Source organism: Danio aesculapii, chromosome 20 (genome assembly GCF_903798145.1).
Source record: "Danio aesculapii chromosome 20, fDanAes4.1, whole genome shotgun sequence".
NCBI lineage: Eukaryota > Metazoa > Chordata > Actinopteri > Cypriniformes > Danionidae > Danio > Danio aesculapii.
Window position 1 is genome coordinate 3,780,935 of NC_079454.1, and position 27,675 is coordinate 3,808,609.

A 27,675-nucleotide genomic window follows, 5' to 3' on the forward strand; every position below is an offset into this window, starting at 1 on the left:
TACTGACAATAAGAGTGTTTTAATAAATAACAGAGCATTAGATGGATCAGTGCACAGTATGTAGAGTTTGATAAGGATTTTTACAAAAGAAACGACTAGGATCGAACCTTCTCACATGCTAAAGATGTCTGAGTGATGCCAGCTGCTTTTTGTAATCACACTATAAATGAAACAAATAGTGGCACGTTGTAAATTAGTCTGATTAAAAAGAAATGTGCATTTTAAAACAACGCACTTCAAACTTTGATCATCTGTAGGCAAAGTTAGGTGAAATAAGCTTGTGTTTTGCTGCACTGCATGTGTTACAGAGACAGATTTCAAACCGTTTGAATCCTTCATCTCGTTCCAGTAAATGATCTGATTAATTAATTGGTCCAGTTCACATGAGAAAAAAATGGATGAGACTTAATATCCTCCACACCAGCTACTCCAGCGCCCAGCCGCTCCACTGGATTATACTGCAACAACTGCAGAGAGAGAGAGAGAGAGAGAGAGAGAGAGAGAGAGAGAGAGAGAGAGAGAGAGAGAGAGAGAGAGAGAGAGAGAGAGATGAAGATGGTAACAGTACAAATGGAACTTCAAGTCCACTTACTTTCTTCAATGGAAACGAATGATGATATTGAAAGAAAGCAGTCAACATAATGTGAAAGCAGAATCAGTGCTAAAGTATACTAAAGGAGACTGACACATGCTTTTCAAGCCTTCAACGTTCACTTTAGTTGTGTTCCTGACACCACTCTAGGCAAATTAAAATGTGTAAATATTCACCTACCGAATGGCTGTGGAGCCATTGAATTTTGTTACAGTGTTGTAGAAACCCAGGAGTAAAGATGTTAAATAAACAAACAAACAAACAGAAAACCAGTGTTGCCAACTAATTTAAACGAAAAGGCGCCAAGCTCTGCCTAAAAAGTCGCTAAATGTTGCTAGATTACATCAGTTGTCAATTTGCATATTGCTGACGTCATCACATCCAACTGTTTCTGGTTGTTTAACAGCCTATGGTTATTAAAGGGGTATTTATATTTGCACCATGCTTTATGTATGCATGTCAATTTAATAAAATGTATTGCTGTTTGAATACAGTACATCAGTATAGATGTGTAGTGAATGCTTTCACACCTGTTTTGTTCTGAAACAGGGATTAAAATTGTGACAATGTTGCACTTTGTTCTTGGTGCGGTTCGCTTTCACACGGCAAAGTTTCCAAACGGACCAAAAGAGCTAAAACAAGTCATGTGCGAGTAAACTCTCCTCACATTGGTCAGAGTTCCACAGTTTATTTTGCAGAGTCTCGCTTAGCTGTCATGCGTCCTTATTTTAATTTATGATGATGAGCAATAAGACTATAAGCGAAAAGCTGCGCTTTAATTTTGAATGGTGACACCTACTGACATCATCACCAAATATAAATCAGAGGTAAGACTCTCAGAACGTTTGACATTTTTGCAACAGTGCTTTCCCACACTTTAACCAGCAGAGGCCCTCATCGAGCTCTGATCTGTAAAGCTTCGAGTAACGAACCTTTTTCAGTCGAACGATTCACTAGTTTAGAAAGCTTAATTTTACCACCACTAGCATATGGTAAATTAAAGCTGAGATTCTCAAATTTTCATTGATACATGACGTATTTCAGGTTTTTCTAAATATTTTCGTCCCCATAGATTACCATTCAAACGCATGCGAATGCAGCAAACCGGAAATGCAAGCTTGTGCGACAAGTTTCGTAGTGCGCTGCATTGCAACGTGAACTCTGACCTGCGAAATCGCATCACGTGATTGCGTGAGACCAATCGAAAATCAAAATGTGACCTCTGGACAGAAATTTTAATTGTGGACTAAATCGCATGATTTTTTTTTTCATGTCTAATAATCTTGTTTAATAGATTTTTAAATTTATAGATTTTATACAACTATATTTTTTATATATTTATGAAACTATAAAATCTTATTTACTCATTCATTCATTTTCTTTTTGGCTTAGTCACTTTATTAATATGGAGTCGCCACAGGGGAATGAACCGCCAACTTATTCAGAAAATTTTTTACGCAGCGGATGCCCTTCCAGCCGCAACCCATCTATGGGAAAGCTTAAAAGAAAAAAAGTTTGTGCACCCCTGGTCTAAAGTATATGCAACTGATCCAGGCTTATTACGTTTAAAGAGAGTACGGAGCAAATCAACTTATGCACTGCTCTATCATTAACTGGCATCAAACAGGAAAAGTTTGGCCACTTCAGTCACCGTGCCTCCTCTCTCTGATTGCAGTGGCATATATTAATTTGTCCTACATGGTAATATGTACCTGTTCCATCAGCGATCGTGCCTCCTCCGACACAAACTCTGGGATGTTCAGTGATGAGTGTCTACCAATGCCAGAAGGATGACACTGATATAGAGACTGCACACAAGAAAAAAATACTCATCAACAAGAAACACTGCTGTTTATGTTAGACATCACATTAAAAAATACTGACTAAAATACCTCCAATGTAATTTTCCACACTGAATATTTACATTGAGAAAATTACTCACCTTTCCAACTATGAGTTCAAATAAAAGGGCTCCCAAACTCCACCAATCAGATGCTACCGTCTCTTCGCAGATTCCACCCACTTCTATATAACACACACAAAAAGAATGATATCATGATATTTTCACTTTTTATTTCTGTCATTTTTCACTTGCAAATGCAAGAACAACAAAATAAAGAGAATAAAGAGAAATAAAGAGTTTCTTAAGCCTGATTTATACTCCTGCGTCAATGATCGCTGTGAGCAAAGACTTTAAAATACACAAGATGCGTCACTCGTTTAGTTTTAAATGGGGAAAAGTGTATCGTCCCATTCACACGGGGTGTCAGCTTCAACGCTTCCCATTTACTTTGAATGTATGACGTCAGGCGTTGCCAAACTGCATTGTGGATCCGTTGGTGCCGCTTCAAAGGTGTTGCTCGCTGCAGAAGTTGGAACTTGCTCAACTTTTCAAGCGCCGACAGAAGTGTCAGCCAATTAGATCGCTATTGTTGACTAATTTTATTATCGCTATGACAATCGCGTCAGCCCCAACTTCAGACACACCCTCTGTCAAGCATTGACGCTGAAGCCCCATGTGAATGGGGCATAACAGTCAATATGGCGAATGAAGCCCTGCCTTCTACTACCAATCAGCCAATCAGCAATCGATATAGACTGACGTTTCTCCAGAGAAGGAGCTGGGACCAGATGTGAATTTCTGCAGATTTTTTTAATTTTGTTTGAATAAAGCACATTTATTCAGAGAATTTTTTTGCACAAAATGACAATGGATATATTAAAAAATAATAATAATTCACTTCACTGTTTTAGTAGAAGAAAATTAGTTCCCGACTAATCAGATTGAGGTGAATAATGTTTTCAATGTTTCTGTCTCACAAAACTTTCATAGTTAAAAAAGTTTCACTGTTATAATCTTAAGATGAGGATGAGCTTTCAAACTGGTGTCAGACATCAGAATCGGCCCAAACAGAGCACTCGCTCTTTGATTCTCTCAAGCATTTTGCATTATTCATCAGTTCAGCACAAGAATGAACATTTACAGGGGAGAGAGAGCCATACACATAACAACTGCTCATATAAAAATACACACATGCTGACAGCACTAGCAGCGTTTCCTGAGGCATTACATCATCTGTCCACCTGCACCATACACCTTTTGGAAGAATCCTGCATTTTCTTTTGGAAAGAGACTGAGACTCCGAGTCAGACTCAACTTTATTATCCCGTTTAGGGAAACTAAAAGGTAATTTGGAAACTAATAGGGAAAGTAAATGTATTTTATAATTAGAGTTATTGTGTTTCACTACCCATCATTGTAGTGGTCATTTAAACAGTGTGTGTAGACCGCCGTTTTCCTTTCAACACTATCAAGTAATCTTGCAGTCTTATCACACACAGATCTTTATAATCTGGTGTGACAATCCCCGCTGTCTCTGAACACAACACATTTTGAGAGTCGTGTAATCAACCTTTATGTATTAGCAGCCTTTGTGAGCCACAGAGTGAGCCATTGCACTGCAGGGCATCTGTGTTGAATTACCTCAATGACTTGTTTTAGAACAATGCAAGGTTTTGGTGTGTCAGCCATTTTAAGTAGTGATTTGTACATGCATCACGATGTGCTGTGATCTTTGCATCACAGGTCATATAAGGTGCGGTTATGAGTGTATCAGATGAAAACTTCCCCCACCTCACTTGGTTGGAGCTTTCAGATAAGACTGTTTCCCTTTGGCATATGAGAACACTTCCAGCAATTCAATAATTAAGAAAAAAAATTGGTCGACTGATTTATGTTAAGCATTGTGGGAACTTGAAGAGACTAGACAAGCCTTTAAACCAACACAAACAAACTAACTGTTGAAATAAAAGCAATGTCTTTTATTAAGCATTAATAATATTAATAAATATATATAGTTACTGATAAAGGACAATAAGCAAACAAACAAAATGAGGAAACAGCAGACAGAAAGAAATATATAAAAAAAAATAGGAAAATAAGGACGTCTTATAGGTGGTGATGGTTCTACTAAAGCCCTGTTCAAACAATTTGCTCGAAAAGGGGTGCTTTTGGCATTCGTAAATGCAAAATGGGTATTATTTAATATTAACTAGTGAGGAGAAGATAATGGAATCCAATGCCTCTAGACTGGCAAGTTTAGCTTTTTTGGTGAAGTCGCATGCATGGCTGAGGTGTAAATTTTTCCAGACTTCAACAGTGTAAAAATCTTAATTGTTCTGTGGGTGGGTTTCGTCTATCCAAACTGATCTTTCTTTTGTATTCTCTATCGGATTCAAGTCAGGTGATTGGCTGGGCCATTCTACAGCTTGATTTTCTTTCTCTGAAAGCATTTGAGAGTTTGCTTGACTGAGTTTTGGATCATCGTCTTGCTGAAATGTCCACCCTGGTTTCATCGTCATCATCCTGATAATGTAGATGTTGGACTAAAGCAGCTGATATTCATTTACAATGAGAAAGGGCAGAGGGCTGCTGAAGAACTACTGAGAGATTTCAGCTGCTGTCTGGGCTTTCACTGCCTTTCTACACCTCCCTTTTTTCAGGTTTTCAATACCATTTTCCTGTGTCATTTCATTTTATTACACATAAATTTAATACAAAAATATGCAACCGAAATTGTATCTATGCGATCTCTTAATATATTTGGGAGCATTTGTTCGACTGCATAATGGTTGTAGTGCGACCCGTTTTGATTTTTCTAAAAACTTAGAAAAATTGGTCTTCCCTGCCGTGTAGATCTTACAGTATATTGGTTCATATTTGCTGTCAATCACTCAAGGGTTTCCACTGTCAGATATCCAGGAGCTTTTATGATCACGGGAAATGCAAAGGGCTCAAGTTTGAGGAAGATACAATGAAAAGGGCACAGGTTTGTAAAAGTTACAAATAATGGCACTGGTGAGAGCGATCATCGTGTATGTTGATCCGTCAGCCGAGATACATAATCGGCAAAGAAGCTCGCTTTACTAAGTTTAAACTGATACTACGGATCATTACAGTGAACTGTATTGCACAGATCCGGGTGGTCACTGGGAAAATACCCGCTCATATTGGGCTGGCTGCTTCGCCTGCTTTTCCACATGCACAGGAAAATGTAAATCAGAGAATAACGAGACTGTGCATTCTCTTTCTCAAACAAAGAAGCATGTGCACTGATCATTTCCATGGACACGAACCGAAACCCAAACTTTTCTTCCATTTTTGTGTCCTTTTTTCTTGAGATGCACATTATTTTTCTATTTATTTGACTGCTTTGCAGCTTTCAGCCTTGAATTAAACGATTTATTATAATCTTACGTGTCTGTTAAGTAGTAGAAATATGATTTATTAAATTGACATGCATATAAAAACAAAAGTGCAAAAAGTATATTTCCCTACGGCAATGCTTCATTTTTGTTTGATGCAAACCATAAATGTATTTTTCATAATGTAACAGTAGGACTTTTTAAAGTAGATTACTCTAAGCACATTCAAGGCAGCCTGATAATGACAAATGTAATTAATTGTCAGCATTATTGTCATCATCGATATCATTAATATTTTATAATTATTAGACATTCATTTTGGAATTATTGTGCAAATATCAATAAGTCATCACAGCATTAGTGGGATAGTTGTTTCGGGTTTTTGATAGTCCTGATTGATATCGTTTTCAAATAGGCCTACAATAAATCCGTTAATATGTGATTTGCAGTGGTGCTCGTTAGTTATTAGTGGGTGCTCCTACATTTTTTCTGGTGCTCCTAATTTTTGAAGTTGGAAGCACCAGTGCTACCAAGTAATTTCAAGTCAACAGCATTCCATTGGAGGGATGTGGACGTGAGGCAACGCGCTCACACTTTCCAGCTGCACCTAGTTAAGATGACAGGGAGCTTCTGTGACCGAGGGAAATGCACACGGCTGAAGTTTAAGACGCAATGAAAAGTACACATGTTTGCAAACCCACCTAAAGTTACAAACAATGGCCCTGATAAAGAGCGATCATTTGGTGAATGTTGATCTTGTGTTGAGCCCAATGAGCCTTACATCGAAAAATAGGGCAAGGGTGTTTCTTTGGTGGCATCGCTTTGACTCACACGCTGAAAATGGCAGACGTGAAACAACAAACTGAGGATGTGGTAATGCAGGCCTGTCAATCAATATTGGTGGGCGGGGGGACCGCACTCCTACGTCAAGTTGCAGTCGATCTGAAAACCACTCTAATTGGTCCACCGTTTTTATGTTGTTAAATTGAGAAAAAAAATAGGACTGGGGGTGTTTATATCACCCCAATATGACGGTCTATACACCATACATGCACATATGTCTGTCCAAACAGCTTGAAAAGTAGATTTTTCACCATAGGTGCCCTTTAAAGTAAGTGGTTGCAAACAATTAATATGGGCTGAATGTAAACAAACAAATTAAGTTGAATGTAATTTGTTCATTTAAACTAGCCCATATGAATCGAGCAACTACTTACTTTACATTTCAAGTCAACAGCAACTTTTGAAATATGTTTTCTGAGAAAATGGTGATGTGTTGAATACTTATTTCCCCCACTGTATTATTTGTGTATTCTAAACATTTTGTACAAATCAGTTAGAAGAATAAATGACATGGCTCATGCACAGACATAGGTACATGTTTAAACTTATACTTATTACTGGATTAAATGACAAAGATTACGTATTTAACGAATAAGTAAAAACAGCACAAGATGTGTCTAATGTTAAAACAAGCTGACCTGGTGCACAGTACATCTTAGAGATGGCGTTAGGGTCACATGACTCCTCTACATCACTCCAGCTACAGAAATAGGTCAGCTGCACACGACCTGAAAAAAAAAAAAAAAGTTTGTCAGTCAAACAATGATCAAGTTACACCAGAGCCCTAATTAAATGAATAAAGTTATTATATAGCGTGCACTAATCATTTTATTTTTTATTGCAAGACTGTAAACCATTGGATGAACTTGTTTTCAACATAAAATAAAAAGCCTGTATAGATCATATCTAAATTTTCATTTTCATCATATGCTTTTTTGTTTTTATTACAGCTTAGATTTAGACATTTACTTCCAGATGTCTAGAATGTTTCAAAATATATATAATTTTGCAGGAAATTTGTAATTTCAGTCAGGTTAAACATCAATAAGATTACGTATTGTGCTATACAGAAAAGGTCAGCTGCACATGACCTGAAAGTCTGTGTCATTCAACAAAAATGACCAAATTACACCATGTTTAAATAACCAGCAGGCTTCATTTACATACATCACCACACCACACACACTTAACAGTCTACAGACTTTTAATTATAGAGCAACAAATTATAGAGCTATTTAACACATAATGGTTTACGCTGGAATGGTCTAAATAACATTTGCAACAGAGTCTAAACAAAAGAGAAAAGAAAACTTTAGAAACAACTCAAATGTATTTCTTGTTCTCATGATGAAAGTCAACCTTTTTTCATACAGGTTTAATAACACTAATAAGCCAACATTGTAGATTACTTACGGCGCAATTACACCATTAAAAAAATTGAATTCTTCTTTGTGTTGGACAGAAAAAGGTGGGTTAAAAGTACCTCATAGCAGACCAAATAGTAGCTAGTTACATTAAAAAAACAACATGCACATCATTTTTTATATATTTTTTTCATTTGATTGCGACCCCTGGGGTGCTTACGTTATATTAAAGACACAGCAAAGACACAGAGTCACTGGAATTTTCATTTTGGGGGTCGTGGGCTGAAAAGTTTGGTAACCCCTGTTCTAGAGCAGTGGTGCTCAACCCTGTTCCTGGAGATCTACCTTCCTACAGAGTTCAGCTCCAACCCTGATCAAACACACATGAACCAATTAATTAGGACCTGGACAGTTTGATATGGCTTGCAACTGAAATCTGCAGGAAGGTAGATCTTCAGGAACAGGGTTCAGCACCCCGTTCTAGAGCAGGGGTTCTCAAACTCTGTCCTGGAAGCGCGGTGTCCTGCAGATTTTAGCTTCTTGATGTTTCAAGAAGGCCTAGTAAAGCTGCGGTCACATTGGAGTTTGAGCATGCGAAATTCTGTCATTCAGCGCTGCGAAAAGGGGCGGGATTAAACAAGATGATTAGACATTTAAAAAAACAAGTGATTGGTCCATATTTTAAATTCCTGTCCAGAGAGGTCATGTTTGGATCTTCAATTGATCTCACGCCCTCAAGTGATGCAATTTCGCAGGTCAGAGTTCACCAAGCTTGAACTTTGCAATACAGCGATCTGCAAAACTTGACGCACAACCTTGGGTTTCCATTCTGAAGCATTCAAGTCTATGGGGAGAAAAGTCCAGTGTGACCGCAGCTTAAGAGCTTGATCAGCTAGCCCAGGTGTGTCTGACTGGGGTTGGAGCTAAAATCTGCAGGACACCAGATCTCCAAGACCGAGATTGAGAACCCCTGCTCTAGAGTAATAAAACATGATGTAGGAGTGTGCAGGGAGTGAGTGAATAATTTACCTGTGTGGTTTAGTAGTATGTTGCTGGGGTTCAGGTCTCGGCATATGATTCCCTCCTGATGCAGAGCGTCCAGAGCCACAACTATGTCAGCAGCCCAGCTCCTTACCAGAGCTTCTGGGATATGAGTATCTAATGAAACTGCAGCCAACTTATCCAGTTCTTGAAACAACTTTGACACTTCCTCAACCTCCTGCTCTCCTGAAGTGCCTTCTGACCCCAACCCCAAATCTTCATGTTCAACACACCCTGTCTGAGTTTTAGAAATAGCGGCGTCCAGCATGGAAGAAGACGGAATCAAGTCTTTACTAAAGGGTGCTGCTGATGGTCTGTAAAGAGGAAGAGTTGTCAAATCAATGGGCAGACCCAACTCTGCCTTTTCTCCTCCTTGTAGAACATCCGGCCCACCAAATGTAGGAGAAGTTTTGGCCGCTGCATTGAAAGGGATTAGCTCTTCTTCTACTGTCTCCACTGTGTCCGCTTCGAGCACCGGAAGATTGACCAAAAGATCAGGCGGTTGTCCCTCAACAGCACAGCTCACAGTGGCATCCTCCAGTACAGCCTCTTTAAAGGAAATGACTGGCACCAACTCATTTGAGCACTGATCCCCATCAGCCCTCCAGAGATCTGACATAACCTGTGGCTTCTGCAGGGGCTCCTCTAAGACCTTGACATCAGCATCTGATGGCAACAGTGCCGTACAGGCATCTTTTCTATCACTCTGGAAGTGCTCCAAGGGCGATGATTGGTTCAGACTGTCAGGTGAAGCTGTGGATTGATCCCTAAAGCTAGCTTGCTCCTCCTCAGTGAAAAAGCTCAGTTCCTGTATTGAAATCGGAGAGCACAGGCTATCAGTGTTCAACACTGAACATGTGTGTTTCTGTGCATCCACAGGATTAATCGAGCTATGGTCTTCCTCTGGCTCCAGCTTCTCCTGCTCATACTCATTGCATAGCGTCAAATAGCTGTTGGTATACTCCTCTTCAGAGGTGCCACCAGAGTCTGACTGCTGGGCTGCTAAGGGATGCTCCCCGAGGTTTAGACCCTGAGAATCCACACTGCTGGAACCAGTGGGCACAGGGGTCAGGGTAGAATGCATAGCTGCAGAGTTCACTTTCTGGATCAAAGGCATGTTAACGCTTTCATCTGGACTCCTGCCGTGCAGATATTTGGAAATGTGTGTCCACAGCTGACCACCTGATGAGACAAAGAATAAACAATATTGTACCTGCCTGCACACCTAATAGAATAGTCACCCCAAAGTGAACATTTACTCTCTGTATAGTCTTCCTCAAGTGGTCCCAAACCTTCATGAGTTTCATTATTCTGTTGACCACTACTGAGTATAAGTTGACTTCAATAGTAGGATAATTACTTTGGGAGTCAAAGGTTACAAGTTTTAGTTATTTTTCCAAAATATCTTTGTGTTTAACAGAGAACAGACCATCATAAAGGTTTGGAACAAGTAACAGATGAGTAAATGATGACAGTTATCATTTTTTGGTGAACTGTCCCTTTTTAGGCCAATATATACTTCTGCCCTACGTCCACGCAGTAGGTCCATCATACCCTGACCCTGATACGCACCTCTCAAAATAAGTAACTACACACTGCAATGATGCAGAGCGCAAAATCTGATTAGTCTAATTGGTAGCGATGACGAGTGTTTAACGAGTGTACAGTCCCACAGAGGAGCTTAGGATGGACACTTTTGTTTTGTGTTTTCTTCATGATTAAAGTAGTTGAACATATGCTGGTGATTTTGAACTATTTCTACAGTAGACAGCACACATTTCTGGTGAAGAATTAAAAACACAGGCAAAGAAAATTAACACCACGACCTACCACAGAAACCCCACTGCCTACCAGCGTTTTGGAAGTGTTATTGCACAGAACTCAAATGCTCACAATGGTGTCGGCTGCGTGCAAGGTATGCACCGGCAATCACTCAACGAAGAACCAATCAGGCTTTAGATATTTAAAAATGTTAAAACACTAGGGAAAAAAAAAATCTCACCTTCAGCATATTGCAGTAAAAGAAAGACGGAGTCCTCTGAGATGATGTACTTCTCCAGTTGTACCATGTTAGGCACAGTACGAGGTACAATAGTCTTCTTAATGCGCCCACATGAACTGCTTTTTCTTAATCCCTGAACACACACATGGAAATCATATCAGAGGCCGCAAAACAATTGTACCAAGTAGGGTTGCAGGTGCTCCGCTTTCCCCACAGTCCAAAGACATGGGCTATATGAGAATTGGATTAACTAAATTGGCTGTAGCGAATTTTAAGCTTATATTAGACTTTTTAAATGGTCTTCTGAACAGATGGACAAAACTGATTGGACAATCCACCGCTTCCTCCACATTCGTTTGTTTTATTGTCCTAGCAAAAAACGTTCACAAACTTCATTTGGAACAAGCAATCTCATGTCAGGCTCTACTTTATGTACTAGACCTATCATAGGGGGTTAAAAGTTCCAAACTTAAAATGCTTTTACTGGGCAGTTCAAATAATTTTGAGAAAGATTCTCCTCAGACCTGGGTATCTATAGAGGCTCACTCTATCATAATTCAACTAAATTCATAGTTCTATTTAGCAGATGCTAAAAAGTAAATGAAATGTACAAAGAAATCCCAGAAATACTATAAGAATTTGGTTTGAGGGTCTTACTGATCTATATGTTTTACCATAATTCAATCGCAGTTGATCCAGGTTTTAAAATCTAGTTGTTTCAAGGTATTAATAAGAGGCCTGATTTTTATAACAAAGAAAATGTATGTACTTACTCTATGCATTTGCGGGAGACTCCCGAATGGCCTGCAAACTAATGATAATCTCCCTGAAAATGCACGTCTCCCGCCTGGTCCTCAAATACGCCCGCATCCCTCCTCGCTCTTTAGATACATCGCGCACATCCCAGCGGAGCTATCTCCTCTATCTTGTGTCTTTTGACCTTTTGACCTCTCCCGCAAATTCATACCGTATCCGTGATCCCTCAAAATTAATTAAAATACCCGTAAATCATGGCGACGAGAGTGAATGAGCAAGAGAACAGATCGCGAGAGGCACAGTGATGGTCTAAGAATTACATTTGTTTGATTAAATGAACAGAGCAGTAAAGATATCGCGAGTCATCGGACCAATCAGCAAAGCTTAGCCTCACATTAAGGAGGATTTGGGAACAAATGAATTGCTGAACAAACCATATGGGAGTCGTTGGGATAATTAAGTAAAAATAAATTCATATTATAAGACAATGAAAGGGTTTTTTTGGAGATCCCCAAAACCAAAACATGACCCTTTTAAACGCATAATAGGATCTCTTTAATAGAAAACATTAATGTGACTAGCCACTATTTCTTTCTCTACAAGAATGAAAGTTTGATTTTCTGCTTGGAGAGACAATTACTCATTCATTCATTTTCTTTTCGGCTTAGTCCCTTTATTAATCTGGGTTCGCCACAGCGCAATGAACCGCCAACTCATCCAGCACTTGTTTTACGCAGCGGATGCCCTTCCAGCTGCAACCCATCACTGGGAAACACTCATACACTCCTGCATTTACAAATACATACACTACGGACAATTTAGCTTACCCAATTCACCTGAACCACGTCTTTGGACTGTGGGGGAAACCAGAGGAAACACAACGCGGGGAGAACATGCAAACTCCACACAGAAATGCCAACAGACCCAGCCGAGGCTCGAACCAGCGACCTTCTTGCTGTGAGGCGACAGCACTACCTACTGCACCACAACAATTTCTCTGAACAACAAATAAAAATCTAATCATCAAATAAACACAAGCACAATGTTTCAGCTTTCAGGGACAATGGAAAGTGACTGTTTGGTATTATAATTTGTTATTGTACCACTTACCTTCAAAATAAAGGTTTCCTGTGTTCTATTATCCATCACCAACAGCACCTGAAGACAAATAAAACAGACATCATAGAATGTTTAAATGGATTTTGCAGTGTACAAGAAACCAGAGCTTGTGGTGGACCATAATACAAATACATTATTAATTCCTCTGAAGTGAAATTTTCAATAAATAACCTAAAATTGTCCTCAAAGATTCAGAAAACAAGCAGTGATTTTGAACATAATAATACAAGCTGCACACACATCCCAGAATCACATTCCATCAGCACAATATAATGTCACATCCAATTTCACATAGCTGCCTATTACATTAACCATGTGCAGCTCTTGTTTTACTGTCTTTAATATGAGAGCGAGCCGAATGCGGAGATAAAGACTGAACTTTAAACCTGAGTAGACAATTCCTTTCAAAACACAAATTTGTTAAATGTGTTGTGCAATTAGTAGCATCATAATGAAGTTGCACAATTGTTATATTAACAAACTTCAGCTAGTACAAAATGCAGCTGCTAGAGTTCTTACCAGGTCTAGAAAATATGATCACATCACCTCAATTTTATCCTCCTTACACTGGCTGCCTGTTAAGTTTCGTATTGAATTTAAAATGTTGCTTCTTACATATAAAGCTTTAAATAATCTAGCTCCTGTTTACCTAACCAACCTTCTGTCTCGCTACAATCCAACTCGCTCTTTAAGATCTCAAAATTCAGGGCTTCTCGTAGTACCTCGAACAGCAAAGTCGAGTAAAGGAGGTCGAGCCTTCTCATTTATGGCTCCTAAACTCTGGAATAGCCTTCCTGATATTGTCCGAGGCTCAGACACACTCTCGCAGTTCAAAACTAGATTAAAGACCTATCTTTTTAGTAAAACATACACTCAGTGCACCACTTAGCGGTATGATACATGAATGTGCTCCATACAGGTTTCTGCATCTCGTTTAAATACACTATGAACAGCAGCTACGCTAATTATTTTCTTTATTCTCTATTTACACCTGGGGATACTCTTCCCGAGGCCCACAGACTATGCAGCGCCACTGATTCGATCCAAGACCAGCGACGAGATAATTCCAAGGTTTCCATATCCTTGACCAGGCTGTATCCTGAGTAGCTGCTGCGGTGGTCATGGAGGAGTGGAGAGCATGAGACTGATTCCTGTGATGCTCCGGGGACAGACGAGTCTCGCTGACGTCCAGCTTCTCCAGCACCTAGACTGCAGCTCTGCACAAGACGTTGGCCATAGGAGAAATGGTCGAGCCCAACTGAGCCTGGTTTCTCTCGAGGTTTTTTAATTCTTCACTTTTGAAAATTGGTGAAGTTTTTTCCTCGCCGCTGCCACCACTGGCTTGCATTGTTTGGGATCTGTAGAGCTCCGCATCGATGGATTTGCTCTTCAGCGTTTAGACCAGGGGTCACCAATCTCGGTCCCGGAGGGCCGGTGTCCCTGCAGGTTTTAGCTCCAACTTCCCTCAACACACCTGCCTGGGTGTTTCAAGTATACCTAGTAAGACCTTAATTAGCTTGTTCAGGTGTGCTTGATTAGGGTTGGAGCTAAAATCTGTAGGACACCGGCCCTCCAGGAACAAGTTTGGTGACCTTTGGTTTAGACTCTCAGTAGTGATTATTAAACCACACTTGAACTGAGCCAAACTGAACTGAACTTAAACTCAGTAAATTGAAACGGTGTCAGTTCAGTTTTTAATGATCATGTGAAGCTGCTTTAACACAATCTACATTGTATTTATTTATCAATTATTATTTATTTATTTATTGCCACATCAGCAATTTCATTTAATTGCCACATCATTGGCTATTTCATGGCAAAATGGATATACATAAAAATATTACATGATAAAAACAAATTCGTTTTACAATAAAAAGTTACTTAGATTAATCAATAAAATATAAATAAATATAAATTCACACAAAAAATATTTTCAAAGTTAAACATGATTTTTCAGTTCAATGTTTGATAAATAACTTAAGACTCTTCCTGGTGGTACTTTTTTAAAATTGTCCATCAAAGTACTCTCCTTATAAAAATTTAGTCCAATTGTATTCAAACTTCCACATTCCAACAGTATATGTTTGATAGTAAGAGCAGCCTGGCAGTAATTACCAATCTACATTGTAAAAGCGCTATACAAATAAAGGTGAATTGAATTATATATACCTTATCAATAATACCCAGAACTCTGTAGTGCTTCAGCTCATCAGAGTGAGTCTGTTCAGTCCAAGAGCCACCACAGCACTGTGATCCCAATGCCTAAAGAGACACCAAACAAAAGAATTGTATTTATAGAACAATATGCTACACAATATATCAGAATTTGTGGATTCACTGCAAAATTTTACTTAATTTAACAAAAATGTTTATCATTTGCGTTTGTTTTTAAGGTCTGTGAGCAATTCAAACCAGTTTAAAACATTCAGGGAAGAAATTAACAAGCTTTTAACTTTAAGAAAGATGAATTGTATTTATTCAATGTAGACTATGCAGTGATTTTTGTTTATTGTTATTTTGCCTGCTAGACTGCCAGAAAACCATACAATTCTGTGCATTTCATTTGCATCTTTGCTCCACTGTATTTGTCAATGCTAGAGATTTCGTTTGTTTTACTTCACGCAGATGCACTAAACTACACAATCATCCCAATCAATCTAAAATGATCAATTATTTCCAAATAGAGCCGTTCAGGCTGCAGTCTAACTGCCTGTTCATTGTGAGAATTTAATCATAATTACAGTTCCACACTATATACATTAAAAAATGTTTCAATCGAAGTTAAAAGCTACTTAAAGTTTGTGATTATCTAAGGATAACCCAGAATTAATCGTAATTATTTAGTTTATTTTTCCTGCTGTTTCAAAGATTAACACTAAAAGGCACATACACTTTACCAAAGAGTGTAGTAACGTGGTAAACACAAAAATGTGAGGTTTTAATCATGCTAGCGTTCTGACACTTTTGTCAATCACCACAGAAGGATGCACTCATTCTAATATGTCTGATAATTCATATCGTTCGCAAATATTTGAGAAAAGCAGCAAAATTACAGATGGCTTTTTTGCGTTCCTTCTTGACATGAATTGTTTACGTCACTTCAGTTTTCGTTTTTGCGCTCTGATTCATTGTTGAATGACCAATTAGGGAGCTCTCTTCAGCTGATGGCCAATGCCGATTCTACATGATGAATCGGGAAAAATCTGACATGAACACGATGAGAGGCGACATGTGGAACAGACAAAACAAACTAGCCGGACCAATGAAGCCCAATGGCCAAACTTTACAGTCAAAATTATTTGCCCTCCTGTGAATTTTTTATTTTCCAATAAATAATTCTCAAATGTCATATGAAAGAGCAAGCCATTCTTCACAGTAATTCCTATAATAGTTTTTCTTCGGTCTTATTTGTTTTATGTCAGCTTAAATAAAAGCACTTTTACATTTTTTCCAATTTTGAGGTGATTAATAGTCCCATTGACCAATGTATTTTTAGATTCTCTATAGAACAAACCATCATTACACAATGATTTGCCTAATTACTCCAACTTGCCTAATTAACCTAATTAAGTTATTATTTTAGGCATTATTAGGGCATTATTTCTGACTTCTACTGCACAATGAAATATACATGTATTTTCATCATCGCTGTAAAAGGGATAGCTCAAACACACCGACCCTGCTTTGAGTGGAGCTCTGTCCCATTCCGTCTTTGAGCTGTGCAGAAATGAGCTCAGCACGCATCAGATACTCGGCTGTCTTCCTCTTCACAGCCTCCCTTCGGCTGGGACTCACCTCTCCTGAAAAATAAAACAAAGAGAAGTTATCCCAGGACTTAAAAACTTGAATGAAAAACTTGTATCCACTGACTTCCATAGTATTAGTTTTCATTGCAATGTTTGTCAAAGGTTACAGGTTTTCAGCTTTCTTCTTCAGTGTTAAACAGAATGAAGAAACCCAAAGGTTTGGAACCACCTGAGGGTGTGTAAACGGTGAGTAAATCTTTTGCATGAACTATCCCTTTAATTAGGGACGTGGTAAAACAACACAAATGCAAAAAGAGGCAATTATATTTTAAGTTTAAAAATATTTTTTGAGTCTCCCGTCCTTTACCTTAAAGTGCTTTAGTTCAAAAGCCTGCTTTCCTCTTTTATATTGCCTATGCAGTAAGATCAGAGACAAAAAATAGAAGTCAATGGTTGCTGTGAAATTCCAGTAAGTAAGGCTGCTGTCAAGACTATTTTATTGACTTTAACATTGGATGAAGTGATTGGTTTCTCTTTACTAGAGATGAGGCCAATGTTTTTATTTCAACAAGTTTGCATATGTTAGCAATAATAACATTGCCTGTTTGAAGGACAGTAATATCTACAACTGACACAAGCACTGTTGCAACGTGTTGACTTCAACAGCTTGATTGATTGATTGTTTATTGCCACATCAGCCACATCAGTCCATTTCATGGCAAGATCAATATAGATAAAGATATATTACACAACAAGTTCAGAAATCAATGAGACGATAGAAATAAACACTTCAAATTTGACATTAAAAACATTAAATGTGATTTTTCACGTTGTCATATGATACTAAACTTAAAAATACTCCTGAAGAAACATTTTAAAAACATCCAAAGTAATTAGAGTATAAAATCTTTGTTTAGTAGCGTTTCTATTTTTCACATTCTGTATTGTGTACACCTGTCCGACTGCTCGTTAACGCAAATTTCTAATCAGCCAATCACATGGCAGCAACTCAATGCATTTAAGCATGTAGACATGGTCAAGACGATCTGCTGCAGTTCAAACTGGGTATCAGAATGGGGAAGAAAGAGGATTTAAATGACTTGGCATGGTTGTTAGTGCCAGACAGACTGGTCCGAGAAATTCAGAAACTGTTGATCTACTGGGATTTTCACGCACAACTATCTCTAGGGTTTACAGAGAAAGATCTGAAAAAGAGGAAATATCCAGTGAGCGGCAGTTCTGTGGGCGCTAATGCCTTGTTGATGCCAGCGGAGAATGGCCAGACTGGTTCGAGCTGATAGAAAGGCAACAAAATCTCATATAATCACTCATTACAACCGAGGTCTGCAGAAGAGCATCTCTGAACGCACAACACATCCAACCTTGCGGCGGATGGGCTACAGCAGCAGAAGACCACACTGGGTGCCACTCCTGTCAGCTAAGAATAGGAAACTGAGGCTACAATTCACACAGGCTCACCAAAACTGGACAATAGAAGATTGGAAAACGTTGCCTGGTCTAATGAGTCTTGATTTCTGCTGCAACATTTGGATGGTAAGGTCAGGATTTGACATCAACAACAGGAAAGCATGGATCCATCCTGCCTTGTATCAAAGGTTCAGGCTGGTGGCGATTGTGTAATGGTGTGGGGAATATTTTATTGACACACTTTGGGCCCATTAGTACCAACTGAGCATCATGTCAACGTCACAGCCTACATGAGTATTGTTGCTGACCATGTCCATCCCTTTATAAGCACAGTGTCTCCATCTTCTGATGGCTACTTCCAGCAGGATAACCCACCATATCATAAAGCGCGAATCATCTCAGACTGGTTTCTTGAACAAGACAATGAGTTCACTGTACTCAAATGGCCTCCACAGTCACCAGAGCTCAATCCAATAGAGCACCTTTGGGATGTGGTGGAACTGGAGATTCACATCATGGATGTGCAGCTGACAAATCTGCAGCAACTGTGTAATGCTGTCATGTTACTATGGACCAAAATCTCTGAGGAATATTTACAGTACCTTGTTGAATCTATGACACAAAGGATCAAGGCAGTTCTGAGGGCAAAGGGAGTCCTAATAAAGTGGACAGTGTGTGTAGATACAAATGAGTCAACCTATAGTGACCAATTCATCATTCGTTTTTACAATTTTATCATGCCTGGTAAAAGTGGAAAAAAAGAGTACTTCTGTGCCATTCTACTTGCCATTTTCCATATATGCACAAATTAACACTGAGTTTCAGATTTGAGTGAGGAAATAAACACAGGGAAAGTCACATCACATTTTTGGCAGAAACCTTGGTGTTAAACCATTTTCTGCTCATCCTTCAAACACCACAATGAAAACAATGTTTAAATTCACATTATGTCCTAGAATGCCACTTTAAACTGTGCAATAAGCCAAAGCTTATTTAACCAAAAGGACACCACCACAGATTTGCATGTTGAAATACACAGGAACACATTAAAACAACATACCTTGTACACCCTGCAGTAAAAGATCCACACCTCTACGATAGTAGGAAAAAGCCACCGCAAAGTCCTGCTCCACCTCTTTCTGGACAGCTAGGGAGATCTGCTCGCTGGCCTTTTCTAGGTAGTCTAGTTGTCCTGTGCAGTTCTTAAGACCAGAGGCGAAGCTCAGTGTCCCGCTGCTATGACTGGAGTGCTTGATGCTGCCTGATGCCATTCCATCATCCACAGCAACCAAAGAGTCTCCATCAACCTCGAAAGAATTCAGCTCGCTGTCAGAGCTGCCACCTAGCATTAAAGCAACACCATTTTGCAATTATACAAACAGTATAGCATCAAACTGCTTATAATAAACAGAGGTCATATGCGTAAGAGCGCATAAATGTCAAATGTCAATGTTTACTGTATGTAATACAAATCCTTAAGTGAGAAAACCCCAAATTGCCCCATCCATGTGATCAGCCAAACATTCAACACCCATTGGACCCAAATCGTGCAATGGAGGCAGATGACACTCTTTGTTTGTTTGTTGCCACATCAGCCAATTTCATAGCAAGCTCAACATAGATAATAGCATATTACACAATAACTTCAATAAGAACTTCATATTCAATCAAAGATGATACCAAATCAATATATCAAATATGCAGTACGTTAGTTTGACACCCAATGTTTGAACTAGGTATAGCACACCTGGTTTAAAACACATGCAAGCACAGGTTGCCAGATTGACAACACCAACAGCAGTGTGCCTGACTGTTCAGCCTAAAAGCTGATTTAACTGTGTTCTAAATAGAACCAACGGCACGTGATAGAAGGAATATTTTCCATATTAAAAAGAGTTTTTGTCCTAACCAACACCTAAAATTTATATTTTAGACTTTAATTTCTTACAGCTGAACAACAGAAAACTGACAATTATCACCTCAGGTGCACCTCATGTGCTTTATTCAGTGTTAAATGCTAATAATGTGAGCTTGAATGCCATTTTACATGACATTTATTGCGATACTACTGAAAGCAGCAGCAGTTTACCTCAGATCTTGAAAATAAACCATTTTAAACGGAACTTTAGATCTGTGACTCCTATCAGCGATTCACAACACAAAAACCTAGAACTCACTTGACAGAACTCTGAACACAAAATCGAACTTCATTAAGAAAGTCGAATCAACAATGAGAAAGTGAACTTGGGTTGATTCTCTCAGAGGATATTTGGCAAGACATTAGATTCACTCAACTTCAATCTGTCTGCGACATACAATTACTCAGTTTAAAGTGGTCTATCGCCTACCCTGGACAAAAGCAACATTTTCACCAACTATAAATCCCTTATGTAATAGATGTGAAGTAGAGATAGCTAATCAAACAGACATGTTTTGGTCATGTTCTAAACTTACCAAGTTCTGGCTATTATTATTTAATTTCTTTTCAAATATTTTGCATGTGTCAATTGACCCTTGCCCTATTGTAGGAATATTTGGTTTAATTACAGATCCCAGTTTAGCCAATAGCCGCGTTTCCACTATCGCGCCTAAAGCGAGCGAGCCAAGGCTAGTCGCGTTTCCACTATCACTTCCGGGGCGTAATCGGGCCAAATCGGGGCTTCCTTGGGGCCAGCGTCCGGCCTTTTTCGGCCCGCCGAATACCTTGGGCCAAAGAGGGCCAACTGGGGCTTCAGGGCGGGGTTACGTACAAAGGCGGAGTTTTCCTGTCAGGTAAAGAGGAGACAAGATGCTTTCTTCCCTTACATTTGTTTTGCTATCGCGCTTGATCAACTCACTAAGAAGAAGAAAAAATAAATGCCGCCGAACTCGAATGTCCTTATCCAGGGATCGCTGTCTGGCCTTACACCAACAGACCACAAACAGTAAAAAAGCAATCGCTTCGGTGTTCTCCATCTTCCAGCTCTCGTAGTGATGCCAGGTTGTGTTTGTGGTTATAATTTGAGTTTTTTGTTCCCGCTGAAGTGGGCGGGTTGTGTGACGGGTTGTGTGACGTTTGATTCGGGGGACGTTCTGGGGGCGGTGTTTGCGTGACGCGCTGCGAGCAACTAGCCCGACAGTGGAAACGCGACATGATTTCGGCCTCATTTCTCAACCTCCCGGGCTATTGGCCCGGCCCGATTAAAGCCCTGGCTCGCACTGGCCCGATAGTGGAAATGCGACTAGTAATACCAAAAGTATGATTACTTTTTCAACATTAATTGCTAGATGTCTTATACTGCCTAAATAGAAGGACAAATTTCTGCCTAAATAGAAGGACAAATTTCCTCCAAATTTTAACCAATGGATTAGGGATCTTTTGTACCATCTTACAATGGAGAAGATTCATTCTGGAGAAGTACTCCACAAAAGGTTGCAGTTAAAAATTGGCTAAAAAATGTTCAAAGTGAATTCTGACGCTCTCGTCGGTTAGTGATATCCATTCAGTTGTGGTCTTGAAATAAAAAAAATGGATTCCTCCAAGACAAAACCGCAACATTTAAGACCAATAGCCGTCTTGAAGATTACAACAAATACTAACTACAAACATTTTGATATCATGACAAGCATTTTTCACACATCCAGGGTTCTCTCACTTACGTTCATGTTCACATGGGTTGGTCACTATCAAATCATCCACCACAACACTGATATCTGCTGAAACTATACAAAGAAAAACGGCAAAAAAGAGAAAGAGTCATAAGAGAGCAAGATAATAACAAAAATGTCAATATTTAAATGAACCCCTGCCAACACATCTAGTGTGGATCTCCCCATGTCGTGGGGAGCAATACATAAACCTGCGATCAATAAACAGTGTAGAAACTTACCTTCAGAACTGCTGTCTAACAGACTGTCAGCTAGAAAATCAGAAAAGGGTTCAGCTGGTCCAATTAGCTCAGAGCTATCTTGTACCTCTCCGCCCTATTTCAAACAAAAACACATACAGTATATGACAACAAACCATTTGATGCTACCATGTTTAAATAATAGTGAGTACATTTTCATTTCCAAAGCTGTGGTTACTCTATCTTAAAATTCAATTCAATTTCAATTCACCTTTATTTGTATAGCGCTTATACAATGTAGATTGTGTCAAAGCAGCTTCATATAAAAGGTCATAGTAAATTGGAACAGTGTAGTTCAATTTGTAGTGTTTAAGTTCAGTTCAGTTTAGCTCAGTTCAGTGTGGTTTAATAATCACTACTGAGAAAATCCAAAGTAAAATATTTGCAAATTATTGAGATAATGGGAAAATAAATGGCTGACCACTTTCCCATTATTATTGGCAGCATTCGCATAGAAAGATAAACACGGCTTCATATAGTATTTTGAACTTGTTCTTGGGTATTTGTATCACAAAAAGAGGTGAAACTGTTAATTATGTGCACAATAGGGCTGTGCAATTAATTAAAATTCTATTTCGATTTTGTCCTCCAACAATTATGAAAAAACATTAATCGAGATAAACTGACTTTTGCATCATATCCCGTCACCTTTCCAAGCAGACTGCATTTGTTCCTACGCAAAGCTCTGTGAAATCAGCCAAATCAAGTAACACGATTTTTGCAGCATGGGAACGCATGCCATTCTCAGTGCTCAAACAAGCAGAACACACACACACACGTGTAAAGTCATCTTTTAGCTTAAGATGTGCATAAATGCTAAAATACATGAAAAAAGTGCCAAAACATGTCATGAACCCTCACATGTTACGTAATAAATGAACAAAGAGTTCAGAATAAAAAGTAAAGTGTAACTAGGGCTGGGCCAATAAAATGGTATCGGTATTTATTGACTGAAAAACGATAAAAAACTTTCAGTATAAAGTTCGGCTATAGTTTTATTAAATGTGTCTGCTGGGCGCGCGCCTTGAAAGGAATGCCAATAAGCTTAGGGTTATTTCCAATTAAGGCGCACTACTTGTGTGCGCAAATATGGAGCAATGTGCACATGGTGTGCAAGCGGCACACACGTGACACGCTCGCATTTTCCAGGCGTATTAAGTTGAATGCACACGAGCGCTTCACAATTCATGCAACCAGAACTAATCTGCTTCACACTTTGTATGTAAGGATGTTGCCAGAGTGGCTTTTTGGTTTCTTTTCTTGTGCATCCCAGTCACTAGCTCCCGATCTAAAAGATTTTTTTAGCATGGAGGTAATGTAATTATTCAACATCACAATTTGTAATGTTGCAATATGTATTTGAATAATAATGGTTAGTTCATCAGCGCCAATAGCCTAGTGGTGTTCGTCAGCGCCAATAGCCTAATGGTTCAGTGCGCCGACATATAGCACCTTGGTTCTCACGGCGACCCGAGTTCGATTCCTGGCTTGAGGTCCTTTGCCGACCCTTCCCCCCTCTCTCTGCTCCCAATACTTTACTGTCTGTAACCTTCACAATCCTATCCAAATTAAAGGTGAAAAAACCCTTAAAATTATAATTAAAAAATACAAATAAAATTAAATAATGGTTAGCTCATTTACTTGAAAGCTCAGATTTGATTATCATCATGTTTTGTTTACAGAATTTGAGGTTTACTGTATCATTATTATTCACTCCTTAAAGTTTGCTGTGATTGTTCAGCGTTTACACTTTACCATTGCACACACTTTGTAATGTTTTATCTATCAAGTTTAAGAGTCTCTTTAACACTTTTGTTTATTAGAAGAGATAAGAGATGAGACATTTTTGTTCATTTTTTCGTTTGTTTTTGACTATTAAAACTATTTGCCTTAGTAATGTTGGTAAATTAAAATATAGTGGTTAAATAAATAAATAAATCCTAATACTCCTAAAATAGATTGTAAAAAATATTCAATAATTATCGATACTGAATGATATAAAACAGTATATACATACATACATACATACCTTAAAGAAATCCTGAATGTAGGGGCTGCCATACAAAGCAGGAATATTAGCACTGAACTGCAACAAATCCTCTGAGCACTGCCTTCTCTTTTCAATCACAGAATCATCAAAACGACCTGAAAATACAGCACATGTAAACATATAAATTACATTTTTGTTTGCTTTTTAGGACAACAGTATCTCCAGCAGAAAAGATATCCAAACATGTCATGTTAACTTGTAAAGAAATCAGTGTTTTTGAAACTAATGAAGACAGCAGAAGTCAATGATTCATATGAATTATTTAACCCGACATGTTTACTGTTCCAAAATATTATAAATGTTTCAAAAAATAAAATATATTGTGTTCAAAGTTGTTGAATACACTAAAAAAGTTGTCGTTTTTACCCAGACATTTAAAAAAGAATATATTTTACAGCAGTAATCACAATACCGCGATATTTTTTTCTAAGGTTATCATACCATCAGAATCTTATACTGGCCCATGCCTGCGCAAGAGTAAATTAAGTCAACTGCTCAAAACAACAAAGCTACTCTTTGTCTCACAAATGTAATTTACTACGAAACACAAACACACGTGCATGCACTTACCAAAAACTTTAGCTTTGGCGAAGGGTGGGAAGAGCTCTGACTGCCCACAGAGGTTTCTGTATATCTGCCAAAGGTCTTGATGAAGCTTTTTGAAATCACTATATCTCTTCCACACTGTGATCTAGCGAAAAAAATTAGACAAATAAAGGCAGCCCAATGAGAATTAACAATGACTGTGTATGTTAGAAAAATCACATCCACTGAACATGCCAGCGAAACATACAGAACAATACTACAGTTTTACAAACATTGTTTTCCAGTGACTTAACATTTAAGTGTAAATGTAATACTTTAACATTTTAGTTCTGCAATATACAGGGTTCATACACATTTTTACTACTAAAATTCCATGACTTTTCCAGAACTTTCAAGTACATTTTCATGACCTAATGTTTCATGTAATGTCTACATATACATGGTAAATAATAAGCAAAACAATGACGTTCGAATTTATTACAGCATATCACAGAACACGCAACAATCTATTTAGTTTAAATTAGTTTTTATATCTATGTAAAACTGATTCTGATAACGCTTACACAGCATTAAACAACGTGAGAGCAAGTTTTTGGCCAGGGACAGAAAAGAAGTAAAGACAACTGACCTATATACAAGTTAGGGCTGCACAATATATCGTTTCAGCATCGATATTGCAATGTGTGCATCCGCAATAGTCACATCGCAGAATATGCAATGTTGGGATTATAGTTTAATAAAGAGTTTAATCATAATGGAGTAGACGTTTATCATCTGCATGCATTTTAAGAGAGATAGTTCAACCAAAAATTACTTAATTCTTTCATTAAACCCTTCACTTGTTTCAAACGTTCATGAGTTCTTTTTTTTTAAATGAAAACAAAAAGAATATAATTTAATAACTCCTATAGCATTGAAACAAGTGAAGGGTGAGTAAATAGTGAGTCCATTTTAATCTTTGAGTGAACTGTCCCTTTAAGGCCTGTGACTGTGTGAACATTTCAATACTTCAAATTTTAGAACATCCGGCCACAAGAAATGTTTTGTAACTTTAATAAAGATTAAATAACATACAATGAAGACTATGCAGTGTTGATTATTCAATATCTGTACCTGAATAGTGAATACCTGAAAACTAGAATTCACTTTTATCTTTACTATACTTTATCTATGCTTGTAATTTAATTGTTATATATTATTCGAGATTCACACCTCTACAAAATCCCCCCAGTCAATCCAAATGATCCTGCTAAATCATCTGGTGAAATTGTATTCACATCGTAATATATATCACAGAAATACAAAACACTGTAATGTCAGATTTTTCCAATATTGCGCAGCCCTGATTCAAGTATACAGATATTTGTTAAACTAATTTCCATGATTTTTCTAAAACTATGTGGGTTTTTCGGTTTTTCCAAAACTTTTCCAGGCCTGGAAAACGCCATGTCAAAATTCCACGACTTTTACAGGTTTTCCATGCCTGTATGAACCCTGAATATAACAATTATTAAAATGATACAAAAATGTTATTAAGTTTGGTAGTAATATAAACATGAATATCCTCTTGTAAGATTACTGAGAGTCTGTAAAAACAGACCTAAAAGCCATTTGTCCTGAATGACATCAAATGAAAATTCTTTCAGATGCAGGACAGGTTATTACATGTTTAATATGCACATATTAAGGATTCAGTAAGGCAATTTCTATTAAAAGTGTGACTTTATTGGGATACCTACCTCCTGAATGTCTTCTGGGTTGTTTCTTGAGATAATCTGTCAAAAAAACAGTCATTTCAGTCAGTTTTTACAGTGTATATTAGGAAGGAAGAGAATATGAATGGATTTATTAATTAACGTTACCACACAACCGGTTGAATTAATTAACAAATAACGTTATGATGTTACAAATAGGTTATGGCTGATTCGAACATCTGATCTGATGCTTGTATTGGCAGATGTTAATAAAAGTTAAGAACTATAGATGAGATAAACAAAAACGGAGATAATAATCACAGATTTGTGATTATGAAATCCCACAGCTGACTTGAGTAGATGCCTCAGATTTACATGACATCAGTAAACACAGTCCACAAAGATAACGTTACATACACGACACAACAAACGTGACATGAATGATCAAATTATATATATTTTTAGTTTGTGTTAGTGGTCCTGATAAACATTAGCGTTAGCACATACGCGCTAAACCCGGTAAAAGTCCGTTTCGTCTCACCCGGGCCGTGACTTTATACACCGTGTAGCCTTTCTTGTGTGTTGTAGGGTCGGTGACCGTGTAGAATCGCACAATCTCATCTTTGTTGCGCGCGGAGATCATCCTGAAACACGCATCGCCATAGCAAAACGTACGACCCGTACAATAGACAACAGTCCAACGATTAGATCATGAATATTAATCAAGCCATGCTGACGTTACGTGTGTATCTTCCGGGTGGCGTAAGTGCATGGCAAGCCAAAGAGAAAAGTATGGCAAGCCAAATTAACATTAAAGTTCCAATCGTCAATAGTACACATGAAAGTAGGTAGTGCTATCGTCTCACAGCAAGAAGGTCGCTGGTTCGAGCCTTGGCTGGGTTTCTGTGTGGAGTTTGCATGTTCTCCCTGTTTTCGCGTGGGTTTCCTCTGGCTGCTCCGGTTTCCCCCACAGTCCAAAGCCATGTAGGCTAAATTTTCTGTAGTGTATGAGTGTGTATGTGTTTCCCAGTGATGGGTTGCAGCTGCATACAACAAAAGCTGGATAAATTGGCGGTTCATTCCACTGTGGCCACCCCAGATTAATAAAGGGACTAAGTCGAAAATGAGTGACTGAATGAAATCCAAACTAACAGTGCTAATTTTGTTAGCTCACATTGCTAGTACTTGAGGAGAACAACTCATCTGTGCATGTCATTAAAAATGTTTGTCCTAAATATTTAATGGAACCTTTTCACAAAAAGACTGTTATGATCATAACAATCCTTGAACATTTTAAATAATTTAATTATTTTTAAAACTTGTACATGTAAAATATGTATTTATGTGTATGTCATGTGTGAGGTGTTTCTAATAAAGCATCTGGGGAGGACAGCAAATTTGG

At 38.3% G+C, this 27,675-nt stretch overlaps 1 protein-coding gene across 1 annotated transcript; it reads right to left on the reverse strand.

Moving 5' to 3' along the window:
• Positions 1–26,977, reverse strand: rps6kc1 (ribosomal protein S6 kinase polypeptide 1). The gene is made up of 16 exons (XM_056481527.1): positions 26,815–26,977; positions 26,319–26,354; positions 24,604–24,724; positions 24,013–24,128; positions 21,966–22,059; positions 21,736–21,798; positions 19,157–19,438; positions 16,601–16,722; positions 15,092–15,184; positions 12,914–12,961; positions 11,048–11,180; positions 9,034–10,227; positions 7,279–7,368; positions 2,535–2,617; positions 2,305–2,400; positions 1–467 (listed from the first exon to the last, which is right to left on the reverse strand). Exons 1-16 carry the CDS (start codon positions 26,914–26,916, stop codon positions 366–368), a joined length of 2,775 nt encoding a protein of 924 aa, XP_056337502.1. The 5' UTR covers positions 26,917–26,977; the 3' UTR covers positions 1–365.
• Between the last annotated feature and the right edge of the window lie 698 nt (positions 26,978–27,675).